The sequence below is a fragment of the Penicillium atrosanguineum genome (assembly GCF_028827265.1).
Source record: "Penicillium atrosanguineum strain IBT 20685 chromosome Unknown utg000001l_segment0_segment0, whole genome shotgun sequence".
Lineage (NCBI taxonomy): Eukaryota > Fungi > Ascomycota > Eurotiomycetes > Eurotiales > Aspergillaceae > Penicillium > Penicillium atrosanguineum.
This window is the reverse complement of record NW_026623133.1, coordinates 4,350,568-4,377,794: the sequence shown is the minus strand read 5'-3', so window position 1 is coordinate 4,377,794 and position 27,227 is coordinate 4,350,568. Positions and strand designations below refer to the sequence as shown.

Genomic DNA, 27,227 nt, shown 5'->3' with positions numbered 1-27,227 from the left:
CCTTTTATTCAGAGAAGCCCTCCCATCCGTCTTCGCTATTATCTTCATCAACCTCGTGCAATGGCTCAGCTTCTTCGATTGTATTCCTCTGGGGGTCACGAACGAAGCCGGCGACGAAGAAGCCTCCGAGGCCTTCGGCATCGCCTGACCAGCAGCGCAGGCAAGCCTCTAGATCTTCATCAGATAAACTGGCCACCACAGCGCTTTCCTCCGATTCCATGCCAGTTTCGGCATCCCGGTCACATCGAACCCCACGGTGTTTCCACTTCTGTAGTCCTTCCGGTTGCTCGTCGCGGCGCAGAAGCCGCCATCCGCGCTGCTGAGCAACTTCCGAAGCCAAAAGACGAGCCACAACGGCCTCGTTCTCGATCAAATGAATGGAACAGGTGCTATAGGTCACATGGGTTGCGTTAGAAAACTTCATGGCGTGTTCCACAATTCGTGCCTGAAGATTTGACAATTTTGTCAGCCGTTCGTTGTCGACCGCCCCGGCAGGAATGTCATTCTCATCCGAGGGTGAAGCATCGGAGACGCCCGTGGTGGCTGCCTTTGGCTGCTGTTTCTCAGCTTCGTCCTCATCGTCCGCACGGCGCTTTCGCTTTTTACCTCGCGACTTGGACGGTTGGGATGCTTTTGCGGCAGGTAGCGTAAGCTGGGGAACATCATCTCGACCGACAATACCGCTGCCGGAGCAGCTGGGGTCGAGCAATAGACCGGAAACATTCTCAAATTGGTCGTCCATCGGATCTAACGCCAGGAAATCTTGTCCTTGTAGAACGGTGACAGTTGGATCCGCTCCGGCTAAAGAGACCATCTTTTGTAGCGTCTTGGAACGCACTTTTGATGCATCCATAGAAAAGATTTGTTTCTTGGAGTTCCTTCCCTTCTGTTGTTTCGCCAGTAGAGATGCCATGTGTGTAGTTTTATTTCCCGGGGCGGCGCATCCATCCACAAGATCACCTTCCCAGGCATCTTGCGGCCCGCGGTCGCCCAGTAGGAGGTAAGCAGGGAAGCACGATGCTTTATCCTGTAAGATAATTTCTCCATTCTTATAGGCGGGTGAAGAGGTGAAGTCCGCTCCAAAGGGAACGGCCACCAGATCCGGGATATTAGGATCCATGTATAGCAATTTTCGGCTATTTCGGTCATCATCATCCGGTGCCAATTCCGCGATTGTGTCTACGCGTTTGTAACTCGAGAACGTCGTACTCAATTGGTCCTCGAAGGTACTGCGGATGTTGTTAATTCGCACCCAGCGCGGGTATATGAAATTGCTACCGCCATCGGCCTCTCGTTTCTCGCGCAGGAGAGCTGTCTTGAGCTGTTCGACCGTCGCGCATCCGCGGCGCACACGAGCCTTGGTAAACTCGGCCTTCAATCGAACTTTATGACGTTCCACGGCTTGACGAAGCGGGTGAGTAGCGGGAGCGGCAATGCCTTTTTTGGAGATCAGGTGGTCATGGACCAGGAGGAGGGCAAGGAGTGGATTGAGCTACAGGTTCAGGTCTCGGTCAGTCAGCAAGCATCTCCGGGTGGAATCATAGATAAATCTCACCTTGCGCTCCAGGGATAGAATATCCGCGTGCTCAATGACCTCGGCGAGGACGCGGTCCCATTTAGAGGCCTCGATGATCAGCGCATAGATTTGTGGTGGCGTCGCACGCAAGTTGCGCGCACTGTAGATGCGGGATTTGAATGAGCCACCCGAAGATGGCTCGGTCAGGATGTTGACCGCATCAAAGTAGAGCGACATGGAGTGTGTAGTTGAAGAATTTCATCGATCCGTGAAAAGTTGCTGTGGTCCGGGCGGTGTGGGGCCTGGAGTTGTGATGAATGTTCTAGCCCTGGGGGGTTCAAAAGGGATATCCATAGACGATACATGCTAGTTCATATGTCAGTGTTTTCTTTTGTTTTTGTTTTAAAGCTCTTAGACAGGTACAGATCAGTTGATGGGGGGTATAAGGTCAAATGTTAGACATCTCCAGGTATCTTGGAAGGTGCTGAACCCCGGCTACATAAACAGAGCCGCTACTTAGGTACCAACATTATTACTCACCAGCCCTGGAGGTTCCAAGGTTCCAATTTTGGAAAATTGTAAATACGAGAATTCAAAAGGACAAAAGACTAGCATATAGAGTACAATGATAGGCTATTTGACTAAGTTCAGAATGATGATATTCAAACATTGGAAAGTAGGCTATGCTTAGAAGTCTTAGTAAGAGCTTCAAATCCCTGGCACAGACCTCGTGATACGGGAAAGTAGATATGATAAGAGTCAACACCTTATCGCTCTGAACGTACCCCTCGATCTCCAGGGCTCTAGATCTCCGATCTAGCTAGGTCCTCTCGAGTGCTTTCTCCAAGACTTCCATTTTTGACATCATGGTGTCCAATTCCACCCTGACCACGGCCATTCTACCACCCCCCGGTCCGGAACTATCTCTTCCCGACCAAGCCAACTCCAACCCAGCCGTCTTCCAGGATGCGATGACCGTGCGGATGCGCGTCTTTGTTGACGAGCAACACTTTAGCGCCGATGCAGAGATTGACGAGGACGACGCGCGCAGCTGGCACTGGGTCATTTCCGCTACCACAGGCCCCGGCACAAGTATCCCAGTCGGGGTGATCCGTCTCGTCCCACCCCCGCAGCCACCACACGAGTTGCTCACACACCCGGACACGACGCTGGAGTGCCCATACGACTGGGCCCACGAACCCTGCGTTAAGCTCTCCCGCGTGGCGGTTCTGCCGGAGTATCGAGGCCTCGGACTGGGTCGGAAATTGATCCAAGTGGCTCTCGAGTGGGCGGTACACCACGCGGCGGAGATCAACGAAGCGGCCGCTCAAGTGGCGGCGAGGTCTCATTGGACCGGAAGGCCCGCCCAATGGCAGGGATTGGTACTTGTTCATGCACAGGCGGAGGTGGAGAGGGTGTACAAGGGGTCGGGATTCCGCACGGACGAGACCTTGGGACGTTGGGACGAGGAGGGCGTCGAGCATGTCGGCATGTTCCAACGGGTGGAGGTGACGAGGTGACGATATGGCGATAAACTCAGGACAGGAATGTTACTCTATAGATCGACATGTTACAGAACGAGGTAGAAGAACAGATTTGAGATTAGACTACTTTCATCTTGTGGGGAGTGCGAAGCAACAGCCCCGTGCCATTCCGTCCTCGCGACATAACGGGATCAGGTATCAGAAAACAGGTAAGAATGAGATCGCCGCTCAACAGAAATGACGGGGTATCCTGATCAATGAGAAAATGCAGAAACACAAAATCACGAAAACACGAAAACATAAGAGCTGCCGATATATCTCGGAGCAACACGCAGATCCTCTAAAGCGATATGTAAGGAACACAAAAATCCAGTAAGAAATCATAGAGGACAGGTGAAGAACATAATGCCCATAGCCCATTAGGAACGCCGTAACCGATGGTCGCCAAACCAAGTCATGAGAGAGAAAAAAAAAAAAAGGTGGTCGAAGGAGATAGCAAGAAGTGAATATGCCGATTTGCTGCCAGGCCTGCTGACCGCACATGGAAAGAGAGAGAGAGAGAGAGAGAGAGAGAGAGAGAGAGAGAGAGAGAGAGAGAGAGAGAGAGAGAGAGAGAGAGAGAGAGAGAGAGAGAGAGATCAAAAGGTGCTCCAGTTCCAGTCGCGAGGCACACTGGCAGCCACCTCGGCAGTCTGGGGCAGATTGGCCCTTGAGGTGGCGCGGCCGGATTCCTGACTGGTGTCAAGGTTGGAGGTCTCACTCGAGTCCTCACCATTTCGGGCCTTGTCGATGGAATTTTGAATCTTGCTCAAGCGATTGGTCCGGGTCTCCTCCCAGCGCTGGTGGGCACTCCAGCAGAGATCGCAGGCGCGGGAGGGAACACCCTCGGGGTGGAAGCGCGCATTTTGGTCGAGCGGTACGACGTGAGGAGTGTGGGAAGAGCAGAAGACATGACCGCAATGACGGCAGTGGTGACGGCGCAAGAAGAGACCAAAGGAAGAGCGACAAGTGGGAGAATCACAGTTGGGGGAGGCCGAGTCCGCCTGGAGGGAGAAGGTTAGCTGAGATGCCCATGGATCCTCATGTGGATGATGTTCCGGTGCCGAGAGCTGCAAGCACGCCATTCCATAGAATGACGAGCTCGCATACGACATGATATATGGGACATGGCGCCATTCAGGCGACCACGGGTATATATAAAGGCTGGTAAGGATTGCAGAATCACTACTCACTTTCCAGTGGTCACGGGTGGGCAGGCCAGTCACCTCGCCGAGGGACTCATTCTTCATCCATTCGTGCTCGGCAACCTTGCTGATGCCGCTGGACTTGCTCTCCATGGTGGAGCGGCGACTGATGGGCTCGGCTGACTCTTCCAGGCTATCGAGAGAGCCATGAATACTCCGGGGAGGAGTGATGGGCGAGGACTTCTGGGGGCGTTCGGTGGGACGAAGCGCAGCAGGAACATACAGCGGGCCCTTGGGCGGGCGCAACTGGCGCGACTGCAGAGGGAGTTGGTGAAGCGCGGCGGTGGTAAGACGAGGGGAGGTCGGGGAGTTATTTGAGGGAGTAGTGGTGGCCGAGTTGGTCGGAGAGGGTTGACCATGGACCGAGATCTGGTTCGGAACACTCGGGGAGGTCGCAGTGACGGCGGTGACAACGTGGGTAGCCATGATGAAAAGTTGGGAGAGGGGGGAAAGGTTGGAAGGGAAATCTTAGAGAAGCAGAGGGCAGAGGGCCATAAAGAACGATAAGTGGTGATGTCGAGGGGCAAAGGCACACGACAGAAATGGAGAAATGGGGGGGGAGGCGAAGGAGGAAGTGAATAGCAGCGCGGTGACTGGCCGAAACGGTGGAGACGGGACGTTGAGGCTAGATGAGGCCGGGTGGATGTGGAAGAGGTGGGTTTGGATTTCGGAGATGTTGATCGGGAGGCGAACAGTAGAGTGGAAGTAGGGATTGGTATGTTGGAGGCAGGACCAGAGACTACAGTATGTAGAACTCGGACTCAGACTAGGACTCGAACTAGGACTTAGGATAGAGTCTGAACTCGGACAGGAATAGGGTGGTATATACATGTCGACTCCGTACTTCTGCCACCCCCGAACCGGGCTTTGCTCACCGCTGCGCTTATCCAGAAGTTAGACTAGGAATCTAGGGAACTAGGGACTTAAGGGATCCGGGGCATCATTGACCGCTTCTTCGTTTTCCCGCCCTATCCTTCACGCTGCAAGATATACCGTGTTCTTTGGTGCTTCTTGCCTCTAGCATAGTGTGTTTGATTCTATACTCGTTTCTGCACATGCACCCGCACGGTTGCCCTTTCAGGCCTCTCCACCGGGGCTCCGCTGCCCCGCCGCGGAGAAACCGGCACTGCCGAGTGTCAAGTACCAAATCCCAATCCCAATCTAAAGCCAGAGCCGAAGCCGAAGCCGAAGCCAAAGCCAAAGCCAAAGTACCTCAATGGTAGATCTAAATCTTGAATTATGTAGTGATGATGTATGAGATAGCCAACATCCTTGTCCAACGCCAGACCGACTCTCGAATTGCGAACCTCGAACTCATCGCCGAGTCGCGTTGGAGATCTGAGTTCACTAGTGCCAGGCATCAGCCAATAGTAATATAGGTGGCGCTATAGTCTTATCGCTGATCTATGATTGGCTATAGTGTCGCATATGCCCTTTCCGTTTGGGGAAATCACGGGGCAAGTCACGAGGCGCGTCCCGCGTATATCGCCTCCGAACCAATCAGACGTTCCTGGTTGCAAACTCCGCCTCGGCAACTTCATAACTCTACGACCTCCCCCCTTCGGCCGTTGACCGAACTTGTGTCTCAAGTTTATGCTCCATGGGGCCGTTCGACCGGGAGGCCAATCTAGTCCGAACTCAATTCCCAGGATCGTACGATGGTCTGAGGGTCTAGCCTCCTTCTAGCTTCCTTCCAATACTATACCTAAACCCCCAGCCTCATGGTATGCGGTGGAGCGAGGAACGTATACGCGGGACACATTCCCGGACTCGATACGCACGGATCAGGAATGTTACACCATGAACTGTCCGATCCAATATCTGGGGAAGATCGGTCATTGTGTACAGGCATACCGCAAGCGGTCGTAGACCTCTCCGACTCCGGGTGTAGGTCTCCGACCACTTCATGGCGTCATGACTGTCTCTGCCACCCTTTGAATGCTCGGGCGCACCTCATCCTCTCAAATCCCGAACTATGAAACTCGCCGTCTTCAGCGCCAAATCGTACGATCGCACCTTCCTGGAGCGAGTGTTGGGTGAGCAGTTCGCTCAGCTGGGTAGCATCGAATACCATGCCTTTGCGCTCTCCGAAGAGACGGTACCCTTAGCCAAAGGTTGTGATGCCGTCTGCGTCTTCGTCAACGACACCCTTGACGAGCCCGTATTGCGTGCATTGCATGCGGGTGGCGTGCGCGCGGTCCTTCTGCGCTGTGCAGGCTTCAACCACGTCGACCTGAAGAGCGCCGAAGTGCTCGGTCTCTTCGTCGCTAATGTACCGGCCTATTCACCCGAGGCCGTCGCCGAATTTGCGGTGGCCCTGATCCAAACCCTGAATCGCAAGACGCACCGCGCCTACAACCGGGTGAGAGAGGGCAACTTCAATATCGAGGGCTTGCTGGGGACGACGCTGCATGGGAAAACAGTCGGCATCGTCGGGGTTGGGCGGATCGGTCTCGCCGCCGCTCGTATCTTTCACGGCTTCGGGTGTCGACTCCTCGCTCACGATCCCTTTGCCGGTGAAGAATTCCGTCAGTACGGCACACTGGTCGATCTCGACGTTCTGCTGCAAGAGAGCCATATCATCAGCTTGCACTGCCCACTGACCGAGGGCACGCGGCATATCATCAATGAATCCACCCTGTCACGGGTTCGACCCGGCGCTTTTCTGGTCAATACGTCAAGGGGAGGGCTGATTGATGGGCTGGCAGTCATCCAGGCCCTCAAGACCCATCGTCTGGGCGGACTCGCGTTGGATGTTTACGAAGCCGAAGGCGAGCTATTCTACAACGACCATTCGGGCGAGATCATCGACGACGATGTGCTCATGCGCCTGATGACTTTCCCAAATGTGATCATCTGTAGCCACCAGGGATTCTTCACCCACGAGGCCCTGACAGAGATTGCTACAATTACCCTGCGCAACTGGTCGGACCTGGTGGATGGGCGTTCGTGTCCCAACTCCTTGGTTACCGAGGGCCATGTACTTGTCCGCGCGGACACGGCCCCGGTTCGATTATGATCATAGTACGCAAGAGTCTACCGCTAGGTTGATCGTCCAAAATTAAGAGCTTTCATAACTAAATGGTATCGTGGTATCATCTACGCCGAGTAGAAAATGGAAATCAGCTTCGTAACGGTCGAGTACACTGGAACTGATCCCGCAGAGCCTGCCACGCACGGGGAATGAAGCGGTGTCCGTGAACAATCAGTGGCACGACCGCAATCAGCCACATCCCATAGACGATCCCCACGGCGAGTCCCAGTCGGATTTGTTCCGACACCTGCGCGATGATCCCCGGCCGAGCCTGTGATGGAGGACCGTGCGACTCCTGGTCGGTGTGCGTCAGCGCCTCTGCCAGCTGCCAGGCGGCTCGACGGTTGATCTTCTCCCAGGTTGTGTCGTCTGCGTATTGGTGCGCGGCAATCGTCAGACTTGCGCGCAGCGCGGCGTCTCGAGATACATCGCGGGTCAGGGTGGTGAATTGATTGAGATCGTGGGGTGGAACCAGGTATCCAGTTTGCCCGTGACGAATGATATCGGATGGGCCGCCCTGATCGCGTGCAATCACTGGCAGGCCGCTGGCCATCGCCTCGAGAACAACCAGCCCGAATGTCTCGGTGATGGAGCAATGCAGGAACAGATCGGCCGAGGCATAGGCGCGAGCCAGTGCCACGCCCGTGAGGAAACCGGTGAAGACAACGTGCTTGCTGATACTGTCAAACAAACGCTTCACCTTGTTCTCGACCACCGGGTTGCGGTTCCCACCCACGATCAGCAGCTTAAAGGGTACTTTGTCTGCTGCCAGCTTTGAGGCGACTTGCGCCAGGAACTCGAACCCTTTCTCTGGGGCAATGCGACAAACGCAGATGAGAATGATCTCGCCGGCCGGAGCAATTTGACGGCGGTAAGCCTCGTCGCGTTGTGTCGGTGTGAACATTGCGGTGTCGACGCCCCGACCCAGCTGGACCAGTCGGTCTGTCGGGGCACCCGCATGTTCGAGATACTGGCGAATGGCGGAACAGGGGTAAAAGATGGTGTGAACCGCGCGCGAACGGAACAGAAAGCCCTGCACGACGGCCAGCAGCCAGACACCAAACTGATCGAGAGGCGCGGGCAGCATGATCTCCGAGTAGGCGGATAGATCTGTTTGAAAGTTGAGCACCACGGGCGGAGGCGATCGCAACTGGCGAATCTGCAGCAGAATCTGGAACCCGAGCGAGGCCGGACTGGCGAGGTAGACAAGGTCGGGCTCAAAGGATTGACGATAGACATCATTGATATTGAACGGATAAACCACGGTCAGATCTGGATTATAGGGCAAGGCGCACCCGGGGAGGCGGCGCTCCCAGGCATTGGTGACATGTTTAGTCGTATCGCCCTTGAAATGCGGCGCGAGCAGAATGAGCTCGGCACCGTGATCCCGTAGGTATTCAACCAAACTGCGCGTAGTGCGACTGACGCCGTTGACGGGACCCCAAGATTCCGTGGCTAGTAAGATCTTCTTCCCGACGAGAATACTGGGGAACTCATCGGGGCCCTGATAGGAGGCGAGCAGGGGGGCAGATTCCATGGTGATACATGACGATCCAAAAGAGAGGGGGGAGAAGGGGGAAGAGCTAGACAATTAAAAGGGAAAAAAGGTCACATAGTTCAATTCACGAGGTTGAGTTGAGTTTAGTGAGTTAAGCTCCTCTCAGTTAACGTTGGCCGCACGTGCCGCCACCACCGGCTGCAAATCGTTACTTGGCGACCAACAGTATCGCGTCCTTCAAAGCGTGCGCGCATCGAGACCTGTGGATAGTTCTTTGATAAGGGTCACGGGTGGAATGGGGGTGACCGTGATCGTGATCGTGTGAAGCTCCTTTTTATTTTCGTTACTCCGCCTTTTTCAGTAATGTAGTTGAACCTTCCCCCTTCCTGGTTATCGTGGTATCTGGGTATCTGGGTATCTCTTTCACTAGGGCATCATGTGCGACGATATCCCAATGGAAGTCTTTTCCTCGCCGTCCGAGAGAAGTATGTCCTGCTCGACAGCACCTACGACTCCAAGCTCGAGCCCCCTCTTTCGACCCTCAGATGTCGATGATCTGAAGCTGGGGTTACCCCAGGCCAGACTCGGCGAAGCGGACCTGAGAGACGGTACGGTGAAGAATGTTTGCGTGGTGGGTGCAGGATACGTCGGTAGGCTTGCTTTTTGAATACGGGGACGGTGATCGATTGGGACGGCCTCGTTGACACTATTGCAGGTGGCCCAACAGCGGCAGTATTGGCCCTCTACCACCCTTCCATCACCGTAGAGGTGCTGGATAGAGATCTGGCGCGCATCCAGCGATGGCAGTCATCGCACCTGCCGGTTCATGAACCAGGTCTGGACACAGTTGTGCGCATCGTGCGTGACGGCGCCGAGGTAGAGCGTGAAGCTAACCCCCAAGCTGCGTCGACCGTGGTCACGCGCGCCCAGAATCTCTTCTTCACCCGTGACGTTCAGGCCATCGCACGCGCAGACATCATTTTGATGGCGGTCAACACTCCAACCAAGATGTTCGGGGTCGGCGCAGGTTGCGCCACCAACATGACGGCCTTTGATGGGGCTATGCGTGATGTCGCGACCCATGCCAAACCCGGCGCAATCATCGTGGAGAAGAGCACGGTGCCAGGAGGTACTGCAGAGCGTGTTCGAAGAATGGTACGTCTTGCCCAATCTTCTGCAAGCACCCCGGGTTCCTGACCTTGACTAGCTGGCGAGCCTTCGCCCCGGAGTGCCCTTTGAGGTGTTGTCCAACCCCGAGTTCCTCGCTGAGGGCTCAGCCATCCAGAACCTCACAGTTCCAGACCGGGTGTTGATCGGATGTGCTGCGACCCCCTCAGGACACCAGGCAGCTCAGACGCTGGCAACCCTCTATTCGGCCTGGGTCCCTCGAGGACGGATCCTCGAGACAAATGCCTGGTCTTCAGAGCTTGCCAAGCTTGTGGCCAATGCCATGCTGGCACAGCGCATCAGCAGCATCAACTCAATCAGCGCGATTTGCGAGAAGACTGGCGCCGAGGTCGATCAAGTGGCCAAAGCCATTGGTCTGGATGTACGGATCGGATCCCAGTTCCTCAAGGCGGGACTGGGATTTGGTGGTTCATGCTTCCGCAAAGACATCGCCAACTTAGCATACATGGCCGAGTCGTTGGGACTGGACGACGTCGCCCATTACTGGCGACAGGTGAATGTGATGAACGAGCGACAGCGCGATCGCTTCGCGCGCAAGATCATCGATCGCTTTGAGGGCAATCTGGTCGGGCGCAAGCTAGCCATGCTTGGCTTCGCATTCAAGAAGAATACGGGTGACACGCGTGAATCGTTGGCAGGGGACGTGATCCGGGTCCTGCTGGAAGAGCGACCGGCGGAGATCGCGATTTTCGACCCTTACTGTCGTCAAGAAGATATACTTCGGGAGCTGGAGCTTGTCTGGCCCGGCATCGCCCAAGGTGGAGTCGTGAAAATCCACACCGATCCGTACATGGCCTGCTCCCAGGCTCACGCCATTCTCGTCGTCACCGACTGCGACCAGTTCCGCAATACTCCACGGAAACCATCACCACCGGCTGTTCCGTCTGCAGAGAAAAGCTTGGCTCGAAGCGCGGCTGATGACTGCCATGAACACGTCAAGCGTGCATGCGCTCGCCAGGAACGCGAGACGTGGACACACGCGGGCGTAACCTATGAACTGACGCCACAGAGCTGTGGCTCCGACTGTGCAGATTGCCGATCGATAACACGACCAACCACCGAGGCCGTGGAATGGACGCGCATTGCATACAACATGGTCGAGCCCAAACTGGTGTTTGACGGCCGAGGACTGTTGGACTCGGCGGAGTTGGCCAAGCTGGGTTTGCGGGTGGATAGCGTGGGAAGGCGGAATGCTCTTGATGTTTTGGCCTAAGTATCTCTAGGCACGCGATACCCTTGAATTTCCTTTGTTCCAACCTGCTTTAATTAGACGAATGACACGAGAAAGTGAGATCTAGAATGACATATTGACTCTGAACATTTGAATTGCCTGTTGCTCAAATGTTGGGATGGCCGTGGTAGATTCCGTGACAAGACCTCGGCTCTTCTTAACTCCCCGACTGGTTAGATTGCGGTTCCCGTGCTAGAGTAGCGGGGTCCACCAGCGCATTCTCGCGGCCTGATCATAGTCAAACTAATCCGGTAGACGCCTCGTCACATCACGACTCATTGGGACCTTCGAAGCCAGAGATGAGAATTGCTCAATGTATTGTGCAAGTCTAGGCACTAGCTGTTCCCCACCCCCTCTACTCCGGTGCATCATTCCTTGTTCATCTATGTACTCATAACTTGGACTTCTCATCCTTGGAGACTCTGGTTTCCCGAGAAATATTCAACTCTGGCCACCATGGGTACTCGGGGCAGCTGCCTTCTCGAGGATCGGTCTCAAACTTAGGCTTGCGCTTTTCAAAAAACGAGTTTACCCCTTCCTTGTAGTCACTGCATGACAATTAGATATCTGTCTCTCCATTTTCCTGGTTGTAACATACCTTTGGCCGATCATGTGATGGAACACTCGAGACTCGAGTAAGTGCGCTGCTTCGGGAGAATCGCCGCCTTCCCACATCAATGCCCGGCTCATTGAAGAGGCCAGCGGACTGACATTCTCCGCCATATCCTGAGCCAGCTCCAAGGCTCGAGGCAAGACCTGAGAAGCCTCGGGAAGCACTTCAGTGAAGAGATCACCAAAATACTTTTCCAACGGCGGATATACAGCGCCCGTGGTGATCAAATGCATGGCACGCGAGAAGCCAACCAGACGAGGAAGGAAATAAGACGCACAGGACTCGATTGTGAGCCCCCGTCTGGCAAACACGAACCCGTACTTGCTCTTTCCGTGGCATATTCTGCTTACGGCCGGCAGTGTCATTGTCATTCCCACACCCACGGCTGAGCCTTGAAGTGCAACGATCGTTGGCTTATGACACCGATGCATCGCCAGGCTCACTCGACCTCCACTGGTGGAATTAATCAGCACCGAATTGCCCCAACTTTGAAAAGACCAGACACTTACATGTCTCGGAAATCAGCCGCTCTCCCCTGATTATCCCCGAACCCAATGTCAAGATCCATGCCGGCGCAAAACATCTTACCCGCGCCAGTTAGAACGATTGTCTTGACCCGAGGGTCAGCGTGAAACATCTTGAAAGCCAATGTAAGGCTATCGGCCATCTGTGGGGTGAATGCATTGTGCTTTTCTGGTCGATTCAATGTAACAATAACCACTGGGGTAGCAGCTGGGGCTCCAAAGGGATGATGAGATATTTGGATATGGGTGAGCTCAAGGGCCTCGTAGGAGGAGGGAACATTAATAGAATTCTCCATGGATGGCATTTTCTCAAATGAAGGCTAGGTTCATTCAACGTAGCGGGGCTGTTCCTCAATATATTATATGATGTCTGGTCTAGGTAAAAGCGGAAGCTTGGGTGCGAAGCGGCCTCCACGGTACCTCGGCCCGCAGGGGCCATTTGGGCTCGAGCGGAGAAGATCATCAACCGCATGTGGCCAGAAAACCGCCGCTGCTAAGTGATAATAAATTTGTATCTTTCAAATTCGAACGAAAAGGATTGTAGTGAAGATGGAGATGTTGACTGAGCTCTGAAACCCTTCTTTCTTATACAAGTATTAGATCGAAAGATGTTACTAAATAGTGGAACAAGGACATCGGGAGGAGGCAAATTAAAACCTCCTTATGGACAGTGGTTGATTATCAGCTTATAAAATGAGTATAAGTGTATTCCCAGGAGTCGATAACTTGACCAGGAAGGCAATCGGATCCCTAGCGGGTGTATTGGAATTGGGGATTCTCCTTGTCCGTCAAATCCATAAATGCTAGCATGGGATCGGCATCCTGATTCGGCCCGTTTTCTACACGCGCTGATTTCTTCTCGTTAGTATATGTGTAGTAGAACCTTCTGATAGTTAGCACTGGTTCACAACTTGATCAAGACAAATCATGCTCAGTTTTCGACTCAGAGCAAAGACGATAACCTACCAAAGCGCGATATAAGCGGCAATAGATGCGCAAAAGAGACAGAGGGTTGAAATCTGACCATCCAAGTAGCCCTGAGCAGCCTGGTTACCCTGGTAGGCCCACGGTCCGCTGAACCCACCAAGAGCAGCCATGACGGTTATTGTGCCCATTACGACTGTCTTTTTAGAGTGTCCTGCGATGTTGGCTGCCAGAAGAGAATAATGCTGGACCAGAGAGCCGTAAAAGGTGGTAGACTACTCACCCATGGAGGTTGGAATTGGTTAGCCTTATTTCTTCAGCGCGACAAGTACCAGGTAGAATCCCGCAAATGATAGAGAAAGAAAATACGAACAATATAAAGCCCCGCAAGTAGTCCAGACTTATTATCTCGGCGCATCTTCCAGAGGAGAACGTTTCCAAGCAAAGAGGGTAGAATGAACAAAATAGCAATGACAATTCGATGGCGTGGGAACCGACTTCCGAGAAAGCTGCAAGTGCCAATTGGGGTCAATATATGCTTTCCGTTTAATGAGGACAAACACATACCCGGCCGCAACAATACAAGCGAGTGCGATAGCGGACGCAGGCATGAAGAGCACTAAAGCTCGACGCTGAGAGTAACCAAAGGATGTAACGAGAAACCCGCCGAAGCTAGACAACGATTGAGTATCAGGGGAAATATTTTCACAGCCAAGGATACGTACCTCGAAACGGCGACATTTGAGAAAGAAAAGGTAAACGAGAAGATGCACAGTAGATATACCTGGGGATCGAGAAAGGTAGATAATCCTTGACGCAGTTTGAACTTTCGGGTATGAATGCCGGTCTGGTTCTTCATGAGACGGCTCACTGCAATGAGTCTCTCCCGAGGCGAGAGAAACCATGCTTTCATTGGAGTTGCGGGTAAAGCCAGAATGATCAAGATACCAGAGAATAACGCACACGATCCTAAAATCACGTAGATCCACTTCCAACGGCTAGCAGCAAAAGTCCCTGCAATGTTTAACGCCCCAAAATCGACACCATTTCCTACTAGCGAACCGACAGCATTTCCGGCAATAATGACGCCAATCCGGAGGGGCTGCTCAGCTGTTTTCCACCTAGACGTTGGTAAGTAATAGATTAATATCAGCGGCAAATGATATAGGAAGGGCGTTAAGCAAACAGACATACCACATTACGGATATAATGATACTAAATGGCTGGATAATCTGGCTGAAGCCATAAAAGAATCTGCTCAGGTGGTATCGTGTCAGTGACCTCACATGTTGTTTCGTTCTTTGAATGTTGCCCAGGTGCTGATACGTATGAGGTCTTTGCGATTCTTACCTCAACGCCATGATCTGAGCGGTATCTTTGCAGACGATGGTCAAAAGCGCCAAGGTGCCAATGTAAAACTGAATAAGACCATAAACGACCCCTGATGGAAGAAGCTGAGCCGGTAATAGAAGAAGGTATTGCCCCTAGAAGAAGAACCAGTTAGATTGCCCTCTGTGCTTCTTTTATGTGTCTTGGCCTACTTACTGCTGCTCCACCTAGGGATGTCATTCCCGCAGATAGCTGATATTTGGTAGTGTCCAGCACTATCTTTCCGTCAACTACCTTGGCGATAAACAAGCCGAGATCCTCGACCAGGCCGAACAGAGCGGCAAAGCCATAGGCTTGGCTGTCTGCGTAGCCAACAAGTGATCCAAGGAAGAGCTAATATCAGCATTTGTTAGCAAGGCTGGAATGCCCATATATATGAGTGTTCCGTGAGAACGATAAGATTCATACCAGCGGCAGAATCACCAGGTCGATTTTCCTCACAACAGCACGCTCTTCCTCCTCGGTCCAAGTCTCCCCTTGGCTATCGATAGCCATCTGGAGAGCATCATCCGCTACAGAGCTCTTCATCATTGCGAGTTTGGGATCCGATGGTCCTGCGAATTCATCTGCAACAGAGGCTCCGCTTTCAAGATGGACAATCTCAGGCTTGGGAGCTGTCATAGCCGGTTGCGTGAGCGGTGTATGCGTATAATTTGATTTAATGGTGAGTTAGGAAGCAGAAGGGGTCCTTGAATCATGCTTCAACGCAGATATATGGGGCCCCGGATTCCCCCAGGCATTTCCCCACAAAAGAAAAGTGAAGTGCGAGAAAAGAACATTCAGCGAATGATACACAGCATTGTGATGGGGAGACCCGGCCTCCGGGCCCGGCGCGGGTCTGTCACGCTACGTAGACCGGCGGCCGGTAACCGGTGGCGTCTTGGGAAGTAAGCAAAGATGCGGCCCCGACCACATCGACCAGAACTCATCTCCTTGCTACCCCACAGGAACGGAAAGCTCATGGAAAGAGCCGAATGGAGAACGGATTACTACATCCGACCTAGTGAGAATTGAAAAATTGGCCCGTCAGATTAGTTTGCAAACGACCACGTCACATAAAATGTCCTACCCTGAAACATGTAGTGGGCGCCTATAAAACCCAGGGCTTGTGATGCTTTCTGGAGGGCCCAAAGGTCTTTCATTTGAATTTCTATTTATCTTCTTTTCCGAAGCAGCAGGACGCCCGCACTCTCAACTACCAGCGGACAAGTTACGTTATTGGTGGACACAATGGTGGCCAAGGAAAGACACGTCTTGGGCGACGGATGGAGATGCAGGCCAGGGGATAATATTCCAGAATCTGTTGATCCTGGAACATGGACAAATGCGCAACCATTGCCAACGTCAATTCACCTCGACCTTCTTGCCGATGACAAGATCCCGGATCCGTTTCCCGCGAAGAATGAAGAGCTGGTGCAATGGGTCGGTAACAAGACCTGGATCTATGAGAAGCGATTCACCACTCCGCGAGGCCTGTCTGAGAACCCAGATCAGAGAATCTTCCTTGTATTCGAAGGCCTGGACACCTACACGACGATCAGCCTGGATGGGAAAACAATCCTAGAGACCAACAACATGTTTGTGGGCTACCGCGTGGAAGTGACCGAGAAACTGCGTCCTGTTCCAAAATCGGCAAATCAAGATGATACACACATCTTGCAAATTACATTCCACAATGTTGAGGAGAAAGCTGTGGAGGAAATGAATGCCCATCCAGAGCATAGTTGGTTTAGTTTCCATTTTGGCAGCAAACGTCTGGCCGTGAGAAAGGCTCAATATCATTTTGTACGTGCTCCAAAAGATTACCAGCTTGTTCCAGTACTGACAAATGAACATAGGGTTGGGACTGGGGTCCGGTCCTCAAAGATTGTGGTCCCTGGAAACCGATTTATCTTGAGGTCTATCAATCACGGGCAACTGATCTCTCGATCGCAACAAATATTAGCCCCGATCACAAGGAAGCGACACTTGAAGTTGCACTCAGTATTGACGGCAAGGCTGACAGTGCGAAAATTGAGATCGAATGCGAAGGTATCAACGTTGAGTCACGCATCATCGATATCTCCAGTAAATGTACAGCAGCCACAATTCGGGTACACAGCCCAAAGCTCTGGTGGCCCTGGACGCTCGGAGAACAAAATCTATACACTATAAAAGCCACACTGTTCAACCGAGATGATAAGGGTAAAGAAATTGTTCTAGACACCATTCGAAAGAGATTTGGTATCCGAAAGATCGAGCTTGTCCAACAGCCCTTGCTTGACGCTGAAGGATCCAGTTTTTTCTTCCGGGTCAATGGTGTACCTCTCTTCGCCGCTGGCTCGTGTTGGGTGCCTGCTGATTCATTTGTGACTCGTGCAACATCGGAGAAGTATCGTAAGTGGATACAATTGGCGAAAGACTCTAATCAAGCTATGATTCGCATCTGGGGTGGAGGTATATACGAGCACGACGCATTTTTCGATGCCTGCGACGAACTTGGCATTCTGGTCTGGCATGATTTTATGTTCGCATGTGGCATCTACCCTGCTTATCCGTCTTATGAAGAGAATGTAATGACAGAGGCACGACAGAATATCATACGGCTACGACACCATCCATGTATCGCAGTGTGGTGTGGTAACAATGAAGACTATGCCATTGCATATCTAGCTCAAGCACACCGTGGCGCAGCCATTCACGACCCGGCGGAAATGGAAGTCGAAAAAATCAAGGAATCTGGATTCCCTGGGCGTTTATTCTACGAGATTCGCTTGCCAGCTTTGTGCAAGGAACTGATACCGGAAATTCCATACTGGCCAGGCTCTCCCTATGGAGGATCATTCTGCAACGCAGCAACAGAGGGAGATATCCATCAGTGGCATGTCTGGCACCTCGACAAATTTCCTTACCAGGACTACCCACGACTCGGCGGCCGAATGGTCACAGAGTTCGGGCTGCAGTCTGTTCCGCACTGGAGGACAGTGAAGCAATACTATCCTTCCAAAATTTTCTCACTCGACGATGTCCGAGACTATGGGTCTGATGAGTTCATGGAATGGCACAATAAAGGGCGGGACGGAGCCAATAACATCGCCAAATATGGAACAGACAATATCCATTTCGATGGCAGCACTCTCCGAGGGTACACATACTGCTCGCAATTGATCCAATCCGAAGGAGTAGCAACAGCGTTCCGATCCTGGAGACGCATGTGGAAAGGTCCAGGGCAGGAATACTGCGGAGGTGCTCTAGTTTGGCAGTTAAATGACTGTTGGCCCGTATCATCGTGGTCAATCGCCGATTGTGACTACCGTCCGAAGATGGCATATTGGGCCATCAAGCGCGAGAACCGCCCTATCACTGTCAGTCTAGCTCGCATGGTGAACAATGATCTGCTCGAGTTAGAAGCATGGGCTTGCAATATGACATTGCATTCGGTACCAGTGAGCTACCGAATCCAAGCCTGGGATGTGCGGACAGGACGACATGTTTGGAGCCACATAGTATCAGTTAAAACCGACCTGGCTCCGAACAGATCCACAGAACTTGGAAGAATTCAATTTGGCTCTGTGCTCATTGACGAAGGCGAAACCAAATGGAGCCATCTGGTCTTTACAATTCATTTGCTCTCTTCGCCGGAAAATTTGTTGAGAGCAAGCCCAGTCGTTGAAGAAGAGACGATTGCCCATCATACATCGTTCCACGAACCATTAAAGGAAATTCCATTTGGTACTCAAGAAGATAGAGTCTCAGTAATGCTTGTTCAGCATGAATCGACTTCTATCATTGAGCTCCGTACAACAGTCCCGACCAAAGGCGTCTACCTTGATTTCGAATACGAACAGTCAGCTGAGTGGGACGATAACGGAGTGGACTTGATGCCAGGGGAAGTCTTTAGATTGCGCGTGACTGGGCTTGAGGACAAAAACGAGCATATACTGAGGGTCTACTGGTTGGGGGAGGATGGCTGGCAGAGCCAACTAGTTTTTGTATGATTTTGAAACAACATATGGTTTTTATTTCATTCTAGCGCAAGATCTGAATATATGTCCAAGTTGAATAAGTCGGATACTTGATCGTGAGACCATGTCATTGCGTCTTCGCTATCCAGTTCACTTGCTGGCCAGATAAATTGGTCGGCTGTTGGCCCAATAGGGGATAGAGACGACTCAAACCCCCAATACATCGGATGATTGATGGGGAGAGTTGTTGACAAGGGGTGCGGTTCTTCGCATGCCTTTGAACAATTCAAATGAGGGTTGTTTGTACTCAGGCAACCTCTGTTTTCATCGACTGATGGGTATGGGATGCGACTAGCACTTCGTAGCTGGAGTAATATATAGTTTCCATAGATTTTCGGGCATGTATTGCAAGCGACAGCTGAGTCTGTCAGAAGATGCGCTACTTGCTCGGCCTTCAATAGGTATTTCCTCAGCGTCAAATTGTCCGGCGGCATAGTGAAGGCATAGACCAAGTGGAGACAACACAAGGCAATCATCGTAAAGCCAAAATCGGGTGTGTATCTCAGAAACTCTCTTTCAGTAGGTTTGAGATTAAGAATGGTGTCGCAACACTTACTTGCCGCATCTGCCGATTTCAACACGCAATCTAGGAGAGAAGATAGTTCAGGCGAAAGTGAGGTCGTTGTGTAAAAGGAGGCGGAGCCTGTTTTGGCAGCTAGTTGGTGGGATACCACTGGCGTAGCAAAAGACACAATGCTAAAGTGGGTGAGAGTGCCCATGAATGAGGTAATGCTATTCGCAAAAGTAGACACATCGGGAGAACTTGAATCGAGAAACTTCGACGTGGTTATCTCAGTAGGCTGCAACCAGGTGGACCGCCATTGCTGCAGCAAGCTCTCCGCATTTTCAAGGATCCCAAGTAGGGTTCCAATGTCTTTGGTACTGGAAGGTATACGCCACCATTCCGCTAGGCTCTTGTCGGAGCCAGCAGCCTGATCCCATACGTGGTGCAGGGCGGCTTCAGCCAAGACCCTCCACACACTCGGCGAAGGATCCAAATCCATCATTAAATCAACCGTTGATATAATTGTTGTATCGTTGTGTATCGTAGGGGGTGATCTTGTGATTATGGAGTGATGGCGAGATTTCACAAACAGCCAAACCCAGTAGAAGCTGCGACGGTATGATAGCGAAGTAGATATGTCAGGTCCTCCAGATCTGACAAGCTCATTGAGATCATCTATCGACTGATGGAGTGACATCTGCATCGCACATGCCTCAACTGCTGATTTCACGGACCAGAGACTCAATCGTCTTTCCCCGGTTCGTCTAGATTCTGTAGTCACTTGTGGGTATGCGTAGATAACAGCTAGTGCCTGAAGCAAGGTCCAATTCGCTTCTGGGCTGTTATTAATGATATCATTGGACCCATCCACCATTCTCACCATGTGAGGTAGTAAGGATCTGCGAGGTGAGCAGTAACCGGGGGCAAAGTTCGCAGCCACAAACGCCATCGCATATGCAAGAGGTCTCCGAGTTTCCAGAAGAAGATCTAATCGGTCCATCGGCTCCAAAGAGAGGACCGGTATATATAGTAATAGCCGCTGTACAAAACTGAAGTAGTAATCTCATTAGCCAATTCTCTCGCGAGATTTACGGCAGATAGAAAGCATAACTCACAACTCTACCAGATCAAGGATCACACTCTCCAAAATTCGATCTGATTCCGAGTGATGGATGGAGGCAGAGATGATCTGCGGTGGGCTTTCACCGCCAGTTGTAATGGTCATGGGCGACGAAGAAAATATCGAGGGAAGAGCAGGTTTGTTGGATTGTGGTTGCCCTTGGATTGAGGATGTTCGGGGAGAAGTTGATTCACGGGCCTGACTGGGACTCTCTGTCGGTGAAAAGGAAATTATAGGTGACTTGCTGGCAAGTGGTGATATGTGAAAGTCAACGGCCTGTTTGGGGGAGTTGTGGTCATGGCGATTCCTAGGAACCTTGGAGGGGGATGGGAACCGAGGTTGTTGACGGGTTGGAAGGCGAACCACGCATTCGCGATTGTTCTTCAGACAGCGAGCACATGGTGGATTGCTTGCCCCAATGCATCTCATCTAACAATTGGTCAGCTCGCGAGAAGTTGATGGGTTTTATAACTTCCTTTAGAGAAAGAAGAGGGATACTGGGGCGAAACCTTCAATTTGCGACAGGAGACGCAGGCGACAGCGGCAGCGCCCATCAGTCGTGGAGCTGGTTGCGCATGATCCATAGCTCCAAGATTAGTTCAAATCCGCATCGGTAGGTTGAATTGAAGTCTGCAATTGAAGAACCCCTCTGGCAGGTGAGAATTGCAGGCAACTCGTCTAAGCGGTACGAGGTGCTTGCCATTTCGGGAAGGCGAATCGATACTCCACTTATGTACTACCCCGCATTTTATTTCCTTTGGCCGGACCAAGAATGTGATAAGAATGATTCTAATAGGTATACGTGAGTAATCCACCAGCCGTATTTCAGGCCATTCAAAGGGGCGCCTTGGAAAAGGAACAAATAGAGTTCTAAGAAGGGCTTTCGAGAGATGCCCAGAGAGATGCCGAGAAAAAGCCGCAGAATGAGTGTGGAATTCCCTTTAGATGATCTTCTTGGGAGGGCTTCAGGGGTCTTAGAGCTGAGGTTTACTGAATTAGGGGAATGAGCTAGCAAGATAACACTTGAGCTAAGCGCAATTTACGGAAGAATAATCTATGACAGATGTGCTATTGTATTATTGATATTTCAATCGCTTTTTACTAACCCCGGAAGTCTTGAAAAGGCTTCTTCAAATCTTCATCCCATAGTATCTGGCTGAAACTTTGCTCTTGTCTAAACCTCGAGTGGTGATGATTTGCTCGTCACCCGGGATAAGGTCAATGCAGTTGTCACTAAACTCGACAGTGTCCACATCTTCCACGTACAGCCACAACCCTTTCACAGGGACATCTTCGGTACTGACGAAAATTTGATCGTTTTCAACCCGAATAGTCAACAAGGGCGTGGGGATATCAAGGTAGCGATATGGCTGGGGCCAATTTGTGCATCGGGCAACAACGTTCTTGGTGGATGGATCAATCAGTCGTGCCGAAACAACAAGTGGCCTATCTTGCTTTTGAGAGTCTGTTACCAAGCCGGACAAGCTCTCATGAAAGATCTCCAAAGATTGATTAGGTGGCAGCTCGCAAGGCTCTTCCTTCGAGAAGATCTCTTTGCCGCTTGGGAGTTCGAAAACTTGCAGAGAGAGGATGAAACCCGCCAGTTCAAGTGTAAGGTTTGTCGCCCAAGCCTCAACTACTGTCACTTTATCGATGAAAGCACGCGTGTACTTGAATTTAGGAGATTTGGTTTGATCGCGTTTTATACCCAAGGTGATAGGGGCCATGTCCCGTTTCACGGTATAATATGCCATTTTGGGGCGATTAAACCAATCGATGAGCGCCTTTGAGGTCACTTGCCAAGTGCTGTTCAGCTATAAGTGTATAAACTTTTAGCATTTATGCAGAAGAAAGACAATTGAAAGAGATGCATGCATACCTGCCAGATTAAAGCTCCACCGCAATACTCTTTCCCTTCGCCCTGCCATTCTCTACGCCACGACCGGAGAGCGCATGTCAAAGCCTCTGCTTGGTTCAACTGAGATATGTAAATGTATTCCTCGAGATCGTACGTATAGCGGAAATTCTCGACCAGATATGTCGCTAGTTTGCGCTCGTGCTGGTGCTCTTTGTTATGCTCGTCAACAGTACGAGAGTGGGGGTGTCTCTCGAAAGCTGGTGAATCGATCAGATAAGAGTCAATAGTTTTGATGTGTGGAAGGGAGGCCATTCCAAACTCGGATATAAAACGACTCTTCAGTTCGGGGTACTTTTGCCATGGAAGAAGGTAGTGCCACACTGGAGAAGAAAATGTCAGTCGCGTATTTACTTGAAGTCTGAGCGAGGATAACAAAGAGAGAGAGATCGTTGTGGACCAATTTGCTTACCTTCCCATCGATGGGTGTCTCCAACGGTGGCATCATTAAAAGAAGCTCCTCCCCACGGAGATCCGGGGTGGTAGTTGGAACCAGGGAGCAACGTTTGGCAAAGGCCAGGCAAGACCACCTCATATATATAGCGAGCTGGGAATGTTGAATTAAGCCAATTCTCTGGATTGGTATCTTTTGGGTCATAGTTTGTCTTGAAGAGTTCCGCAAAGAGATAGTCTTCATTATTGCCATTCCATGCAACGATACAAGGGTGATGACGCAGACGACGAACATTATCATCCACCTCTGCAGTTATATTTTGGATGAAACTCTCATGTACCGGATATGCAGCGCATGCGAACATGAAGTCTTGCCATACGAGAATGCCGAGTTCGTCGCAGATGTCGTAAAAGATATCCTCTTCGAATACACCACCTGCCCACACACTAATAAAATCTCAACCAGTTAGTAAGAGCCTTGGAGTATGATTCAATTGTGAAGAACAAAATCTTCAAAGCATGACGAACCGAATCGTGTTTTGATTGCCTTGAGCTAGCAGTTTGAGCTGGGTGCGGTAGCGCTCAGGAGTGACCCTAGGCACGAAATGGTCTGCTGGACACCAGTTTGAGCCGTTGGAATAGATCGACACTCCATTTATCGCAATGAAAAAAGTTTCTCCAGGAGCATCTTTGAATGGTTGCCTGACAAGCTTTGCTTCCCGCAGTCCGATCTTCTTTGAGATCGAAAAAACTACTATTTCCTATTGTAGATGATCTCGTCAGGCCATTTCACCCAAGGCACTTTGGGGTGCACTCACATTTCGAATCAAATCTGCAGTCAGAGTGTATAATGGTTGACTTCCATAGCCGACAGGCCACCAGAATTGAGCATCTTGTATTTCCAGAATGACCTCTGCACGATCATCGTGTAGCGACCGGAGATTAGGCTCACCGAGAGCCTGGCCGTCTACACCCCAAGCTCTCAAATTGATCTTGTCTCCTGGGAGGGAGCATTCGGTCTCAATGATAGCCTTGACGCTAGCGGCCCTATTCGCTGTGTTGATAGTGACGTGAGACGACAGGTCCGATATTTTGGCCGAGTATTCTTCCAACACGATGGGGCGCCACGGTCCACAAGTCATCAGTTCGGGCCCTGTTGAGAATAAAGCGATATTAACAAACTTGATACCTATGAAAGTGTCCATTTCAGTCACGCAGAAATACATACCCCAGTTCCACCCATAGTGATATTGGGCCTTCCTGACAAAGACACGGCTTTTCTCGGTCGATCCGTTGAATTGAACAACATGATGATTGGACTGCTCCATGAGTTCTCGACCTTTAACCAAAGGTACGTCAAAGAGAATATCCATCGTGTTTGTGCCTTGTTGAAGCTTCTCAGTGACATCTACCCGGTATGTCCGATGCATATTATCGGCCTCGAGAATGATCGTCTCGTTGAGGGAGACGGTTGCGAATGTGTCTAAGCCTTCAAAACGGAGAACGTATTTGACGCCAGCTTCTGCGCTGGAAGACATAGGGGAAAAAGATGTTCGGTATTGCCATTTTTGCTCCCCCACCCACTGCACATCGTACTCGTTCAGCCCAATATAAGGGTCGGGGATTTTCCCGTGCTTGATGAGGTCGAGGTGTACATTGGTAGGGAATTGCGATACGGGGAGAAAGCCATCTGTCCATTCTGGCGCGTTGACATTGCCGACCTGCTTGAAGCTCCAAGCGGAGGTGAGAGGAGTGGATTTGAAGACGGCCATGTTGGGGGTAGTCGTCAACAGGGCAAGGTTGTATATGTATCTAACTGCAGAATGTCCTCTGTCGATTCCAGCAATTCGATGCCAAATAGTATCAGTTATGGTGACTGAGGGTAAATCAGCTCACGGAAGCTCCTATTTTGATATAAATACTCATTCTATGGATAGGCCATACCTCTTCACGCTTTACAGGCATAACTATGAACCGCCGACCGGCCGGGGGTACCGGCCGCCGGTTCATCCACAGAGGCCTCGGACACCGGATCTGTGAGCAGACCGGGGCCGCCAAATCTTCTCCAAACGTTGGCAATTCTCCAAGCCTTAGACTACCGGGGCCGCTGGCTGGAGCCTGCATACATGTTGCCAGCGTTATCTGATTCTCGAGAAAGTTGGCACCGTTGACACAGGCCTCTTAAGGTGCAAAAAAAAGACCAGACTTAAGCGTCAGCTACATGATTCGAATGTGCGGGGAAACTCACCACCCATCGCACAGGCTGATCTTGATAAAAACGATAGGACCGAGCGAAAACGAAAACGACGCAGTGGATACTGGATCAGGCAAACTGCGAATCCCAACAAATGGGCTTCACATGAAGGATCCACCGATCTCGGCTCTTTATCCTTATCAATCGAGCTACGTGCCTCGGGCCATTTGACATCATGAACCTGAAATCTGGGACCTTAATTGAAATCTATCCCTTCCTCCTACTCAATTTAATCTAATACCATATTTCCATATTACAAACTTTCATATTTTCATCTCTTTAAATCATGACTGACTACAACCAAGGCTGCAAGATCACCCTCTACTGGTAGGCATTCTTAAGGCTTGTGCTCTAAGGTCGATACTGACGCAAAACCAGGCTCGAGCAATCTCGAAGCCACCGCATCCTGTGGCTGCTGGAAGAACTCAAACTGCAGTATGAGCTGAAGACTTTCAAGCGCCGCTCCGACAAGCTCGCACCCGCAGAGCTCAAGGAAGTGCACGCCCTCGGCAAGTCGCCCATTGTTACAGTCGAGGCCCCGGGCTCCGACAAGCCTATGGTCCTGGCCGAGTCTGGCGCCATCGTTGAGTACCTGTGCGATCACTTCGGTAAAGGGAACCCTACCTTGGTTCCCGAGCGGTATGTGGCCGGTCGCGAGGGCCAGGTCGGCGGAGAGCGCGAGGAGTGGATGCGCTACCGGTATTTCATGCACTACACCGAAGGCAGTCTGATGCCCTTCCTGGTGATGACCCTCGTCAACGACAGTAAGTGGTGATCGCTTTGATCTTTTGTTCTGGCTCAGTGGGCCCATGCTAACATCCTTGAAGCCATTCGCAACTCCCCTCCATTCTTCGTTCGGCCCATCACCAGTATCGTGGCCTCGCAGGTTGAGGCTGCCTTCTTGACCCGCAACGTTGAGGGTAACTTGGCGTTCCTGGAGGAGCAGTTGAAGACTGCCCCTGAAGGCGGTCCCTTCCTCTGCGGTAAGGACTTGACCGCGGCGGATATCCTGATCAGCTTCCCGGTGATCGCTGCCGGTGGGCGAGTGCTGCAGGAGAAGAAGAACCGGGAAAAGTATCCTTTGTTGGCAGGTTATGCGAAGAAGCTGCAGGAGGTCGAGGGCTACAAGAAGGCCGTGGCCAAGATTGAGGCGGTCGAGGGAACCTTCTCAGCCTCGATGTAAGTTGCAGACTAGATGCGACTACGATCACGTTTCTTTATGTATATGCTAGGCAAATTTAATGATCTTAATAAGTCATGAAAGGAAATGTGCAAGAACAAACTGTGCTTGGTAAATTCACCACTCCGATTGGTGACCCTCGGAAAGTGAATTTTCGTGCGGGTAATCGAAGGTCTCGGTGAGGCAGATACTAGTATTGCACATGACGAGTATTTATAAAACAGAAAAAAAGCCAGTCAATCATAAAGAACCAATTTAGCGATACTGCGAGGAAACAGGAACTCAACTTCGACAGTTTCATGTCGAGATGTGAATATCACGTGATCTTAAGTACTTGATGACATAATATACCATGTGACCTACACCTCACCTCGTCCGCACGTCTGCAGATGTGACGGCTCTGTGTCTACGCTACGAGTTACACCGCAATCATGGCCGGCCCCAGCAAGTGTGAGTACCAGTGTCATATTGGCCTGAATTGAGCCAATCGCTAATCAATTGACTAGCCCTGATCCTTGACCCGGCCCTCCAGAAATACTACGGTACATCCTCCTCAACCCCATCCCCTCGGTCCCCGCGCTTCACACAGTCCTGGGCAGGACAGGATTGCTTTGCTGGATTTTAGAATGGAATCCGCCTTGTCATCCGCCCATCCGTCTCATCCCGTAGCCTAAAGCAAGCTTTCTCCGCATACAGAAACTAACCAACCCGACAGAACTCAACGCCAACCGCTACAAGTACTGGCGCTGGAATTCCCGCCATGCCTGGCTCTCTCTCATCTATATGGTTGCCATTCCCGGCGCTCTGACCTGGGCCGCCTACAAGACCGATGTATGAATCGATACTCTCCACCTTTCCGATCTTGAAGGCTCGCGCATGAGGAGACTTATCTGACAATTATACAGGGCAAGTACGAGCTCCGCGGCAAGCGCAGAGGTGATACCATCTCGGAGTGGTAAAGAACAACGGATCGATGATTTGAATTGGTCGAGTGACAATCGCCGCTTGGCGAACTGGTGATATGCGAACTCTCCCACATACGGCACTACCGCGTTTTGCCCGAAGGCTCGAAGCGAAAACTGCTTTTTTTTCTGCCGGTACCTCAGACCGGATTATGTACCTTACTACGAGCATATACCGCATTGATTTCTCTTCTGTTTCCTTCGCCTTGCGGCCACTTATGGGAGTTTGGGACCCTGGGAATTAACTGT

General features: G+C 51.4%; 11 protein-coding genes across 11 annotated transcripts; 5 read left to right on the top strand and 6 right to left on the bottom strand.

Annotated features, from left to right (window-relative positions):
• Window positions 1–4: 4 nt before the first annotated feature.
• N7443_001711 (rRNA (cytosine-C5-)-methyltransferase RCM1) lies at window positions 5–1,753 on the bottom strand (the record flags this gene model as incomplete). Its single annotated transcript, XM_056881767.1, has 2 exons — window positions 5–1,492; window positions 1,556–1,753. 2 exons carry the CDS (start codon window positions 1,751–1,753, stop codon window positions 5–7), a joined length of 1,686 nt encoding a protein of 561 aa, XP_056747005.1.
• Window positions 1,754–2,382: 629 nt separating this feature from the next.
• Window positions 2,383–3,036, top strand: N7443_001710 (GNAT family N-acetyltransferase; the record flags this gene model as incomplete). Its single annotated transcript, XM_056881766.1, has 1 exon — window positions 2,383–3,036. The coding sequence occupies one exon, from the start codon at window positions 2,383–2,385 to the stop codon at window positions 3,034–3,036; it is 654 nt and encodes a 217-aa protein (XP_056747004.1).
• A 602-nt stretch (window positions 3,037–3,638) lies between these two features.
• Window positions 3,639–4,670, bottom strand: N7443_001709 (FYVE zinc finger domain-containing protein; the record flags this gene model as incomplete). The annotated part of the gene is made up of 1 exon (XM_056881765.1): window positions 3,639–4,670. One exon carries the CDS (start codon window positions 4,668–4,670, stop codon window positions 3,639–3,641), a length of 1,032 nt encoding a protein of 343 aa, XP_056747003.1.
• Window positions 4,671–6,219: 1,549 nt separating this feature from the next.
• Window positions 6,220–7,263, top strand: N7443_001708 (2-hydroxyacid dehydrogenase; the record flags this gene model as incomplete). The annotated part of the gene is made up of 1 exon (XM_056881764.1): window positions 6,220–7,263. The coding sequence occupies one exon, from the start codon at window positions 6,220–6,222 to the stop codon at window positions 7,261–7,263; it is 1,044 nt and encodes a 347-aa protein (XP_056747002.1).
• A 103-nt stretch (window positions 7,264–7,366) lies between these two features.
• Window positions 7,367–8,815, bottom strand: N7443_001707 (glycosyltransferase family 4 protein; the record flags this gene model as incomplete). Its single annotated transcript, XM_056881763.1, has 1 exon — window positions 7,367–8,815. The coding sequence occupies one exon, from the start codon at window positions 8,813–8,815 to the stop codon at window positions 7,367–7,369; it is 1,449 nt and encodes a 482-aa protein (XP_056747001.1).
• Window positions 8,816–9,212: 397 nt separating this feature from the next.
• On the top strand, window positions 9,213–11,177 carry ugd1 (UDP-glucose dehydrogenase; the record flags this gene model as incomplete). Its single annotated transcript, XM_056881762.1, has 3 exons — window positions 9,213–9,426; window positions 9,492–9,931; window positions 9,984–11,177. 3 exons carry the CDS (start codon window positions 9,213–9,215, stop codon window positions 11,175–11,177), a joined length of 1,848 nt encoding a protein of 615 aa, XP_056747000.1.
• Window positions 11,178–11,586: 409 nt separating this feature from the next.
• N7443_001705 (uncharacterized protein) lies at window positions 11,587–12,637 on the bottom strand (the record flags this gene model as incomplete). The annotated part of the gene is made up of 3 exons (XM_056881761.1): window positions 11,587–11,743; window positions 11,794–12,261; window positions 12,318–12,637. The coding sequence occupies 3 exons, from the start codon at window positions 12,635–12,637 to the stop codon at window positions 11,587–11,589; spliced, it is 945 nt and encodes a 314-aa protein (XP_056746999.1).
• Window positions 12,638–13,082: 445 nt separating this feature from the next.
• N7443_001704 (uncharacterized protein) lies at window positions 13,083–15,266 on the bottom strand (the record flags this gene model as incomplete). The annotated part of the gene is made up of 8 exons (XM_056881760.1): window positions 13,083–13,215; window positions 13,299–13,501; window positions 13,630–13,765; window positions 13,824–13,928; window positions 13,982–14,377; window positions 14,607–14,740; window positions 14,802–14,978; window positions 15,054–15,266. 8 exons carry the CDS (start codon window positions 15,264–15,266, stop codon window positions 13,083–13,085), a joined length of 1,497 nt encoding a protein of 498 aa, XP_056746998.1.
• Window positions 15,267–15,875: 609 nt separating this feature from the next.
• N7443_001703 (beta-mannosidase) lies at window positions 15,876–18,622 on the top strand (the record flags this gene model as incomplete). The annotated part of the gene is made up of 2 exons (XM_056881759.1): window positions 15,876–16,430; window positions 16,484–18,622. The coding sequence occupies 2 exons, from the start codon at window positions 15,876–15,878 to the stop codon at window positions 18,620–18,622; spliced, it is 2,694 nt and encodes an 897-aa protein (XP_056746997.1).
• Window positions 18,623–21,404: 2,782 nt separating this feature from the next.
• On the bottom strand, window positions 21,405–24,354 carry N7443_001702 (beta-mannosidase; the record flags this gene model as incomplete). Its single annotated transcript, XM_056881758.1, has 6 exons — window positions 21,405–22,088; window positions 22,154–22,512; window positions 22,602–23,029; window positions 23,111–23,343; window positions 23,401–23,771; window positions 23,811–24,354. The coding sequence occupies 6 exons, from the start codon at window positions 24,352–24,354 to the stop codon at window positions 21,405–21,407; spliced, it is 2,619 nt and encodes an 872-aa protein (XP_056746996.1).
• A 768-nt stretch (window positions 24,355–25,122) lies between these two features.
• Window positions 25,123–26,975, top strand: N7443_001701 (glutathione S-transferase; the record flags this gene model as incomplete). The annotated part of the gene is made up of 7 exons (XM_056881757.1): window positions 25,123–25,163; window positions 25,215–25,600; window positions 25,664–26,015; window positions 26,435–26,466; window positions 26,523–26,558; window positions 26,732–26,847; window positions 26,922–26,975. The coding sequence occupies 7 exons, from the start codon at window positions 25,123–25,125 to the stop codon at window positions 26,973–26,975; spliced, it is 1,017 nt and encodes a 338-aa protein (XP_056746995.1).
• Between the last annotated feature and the right edge of the window lie 252 nt (window positions 26,976–27,227).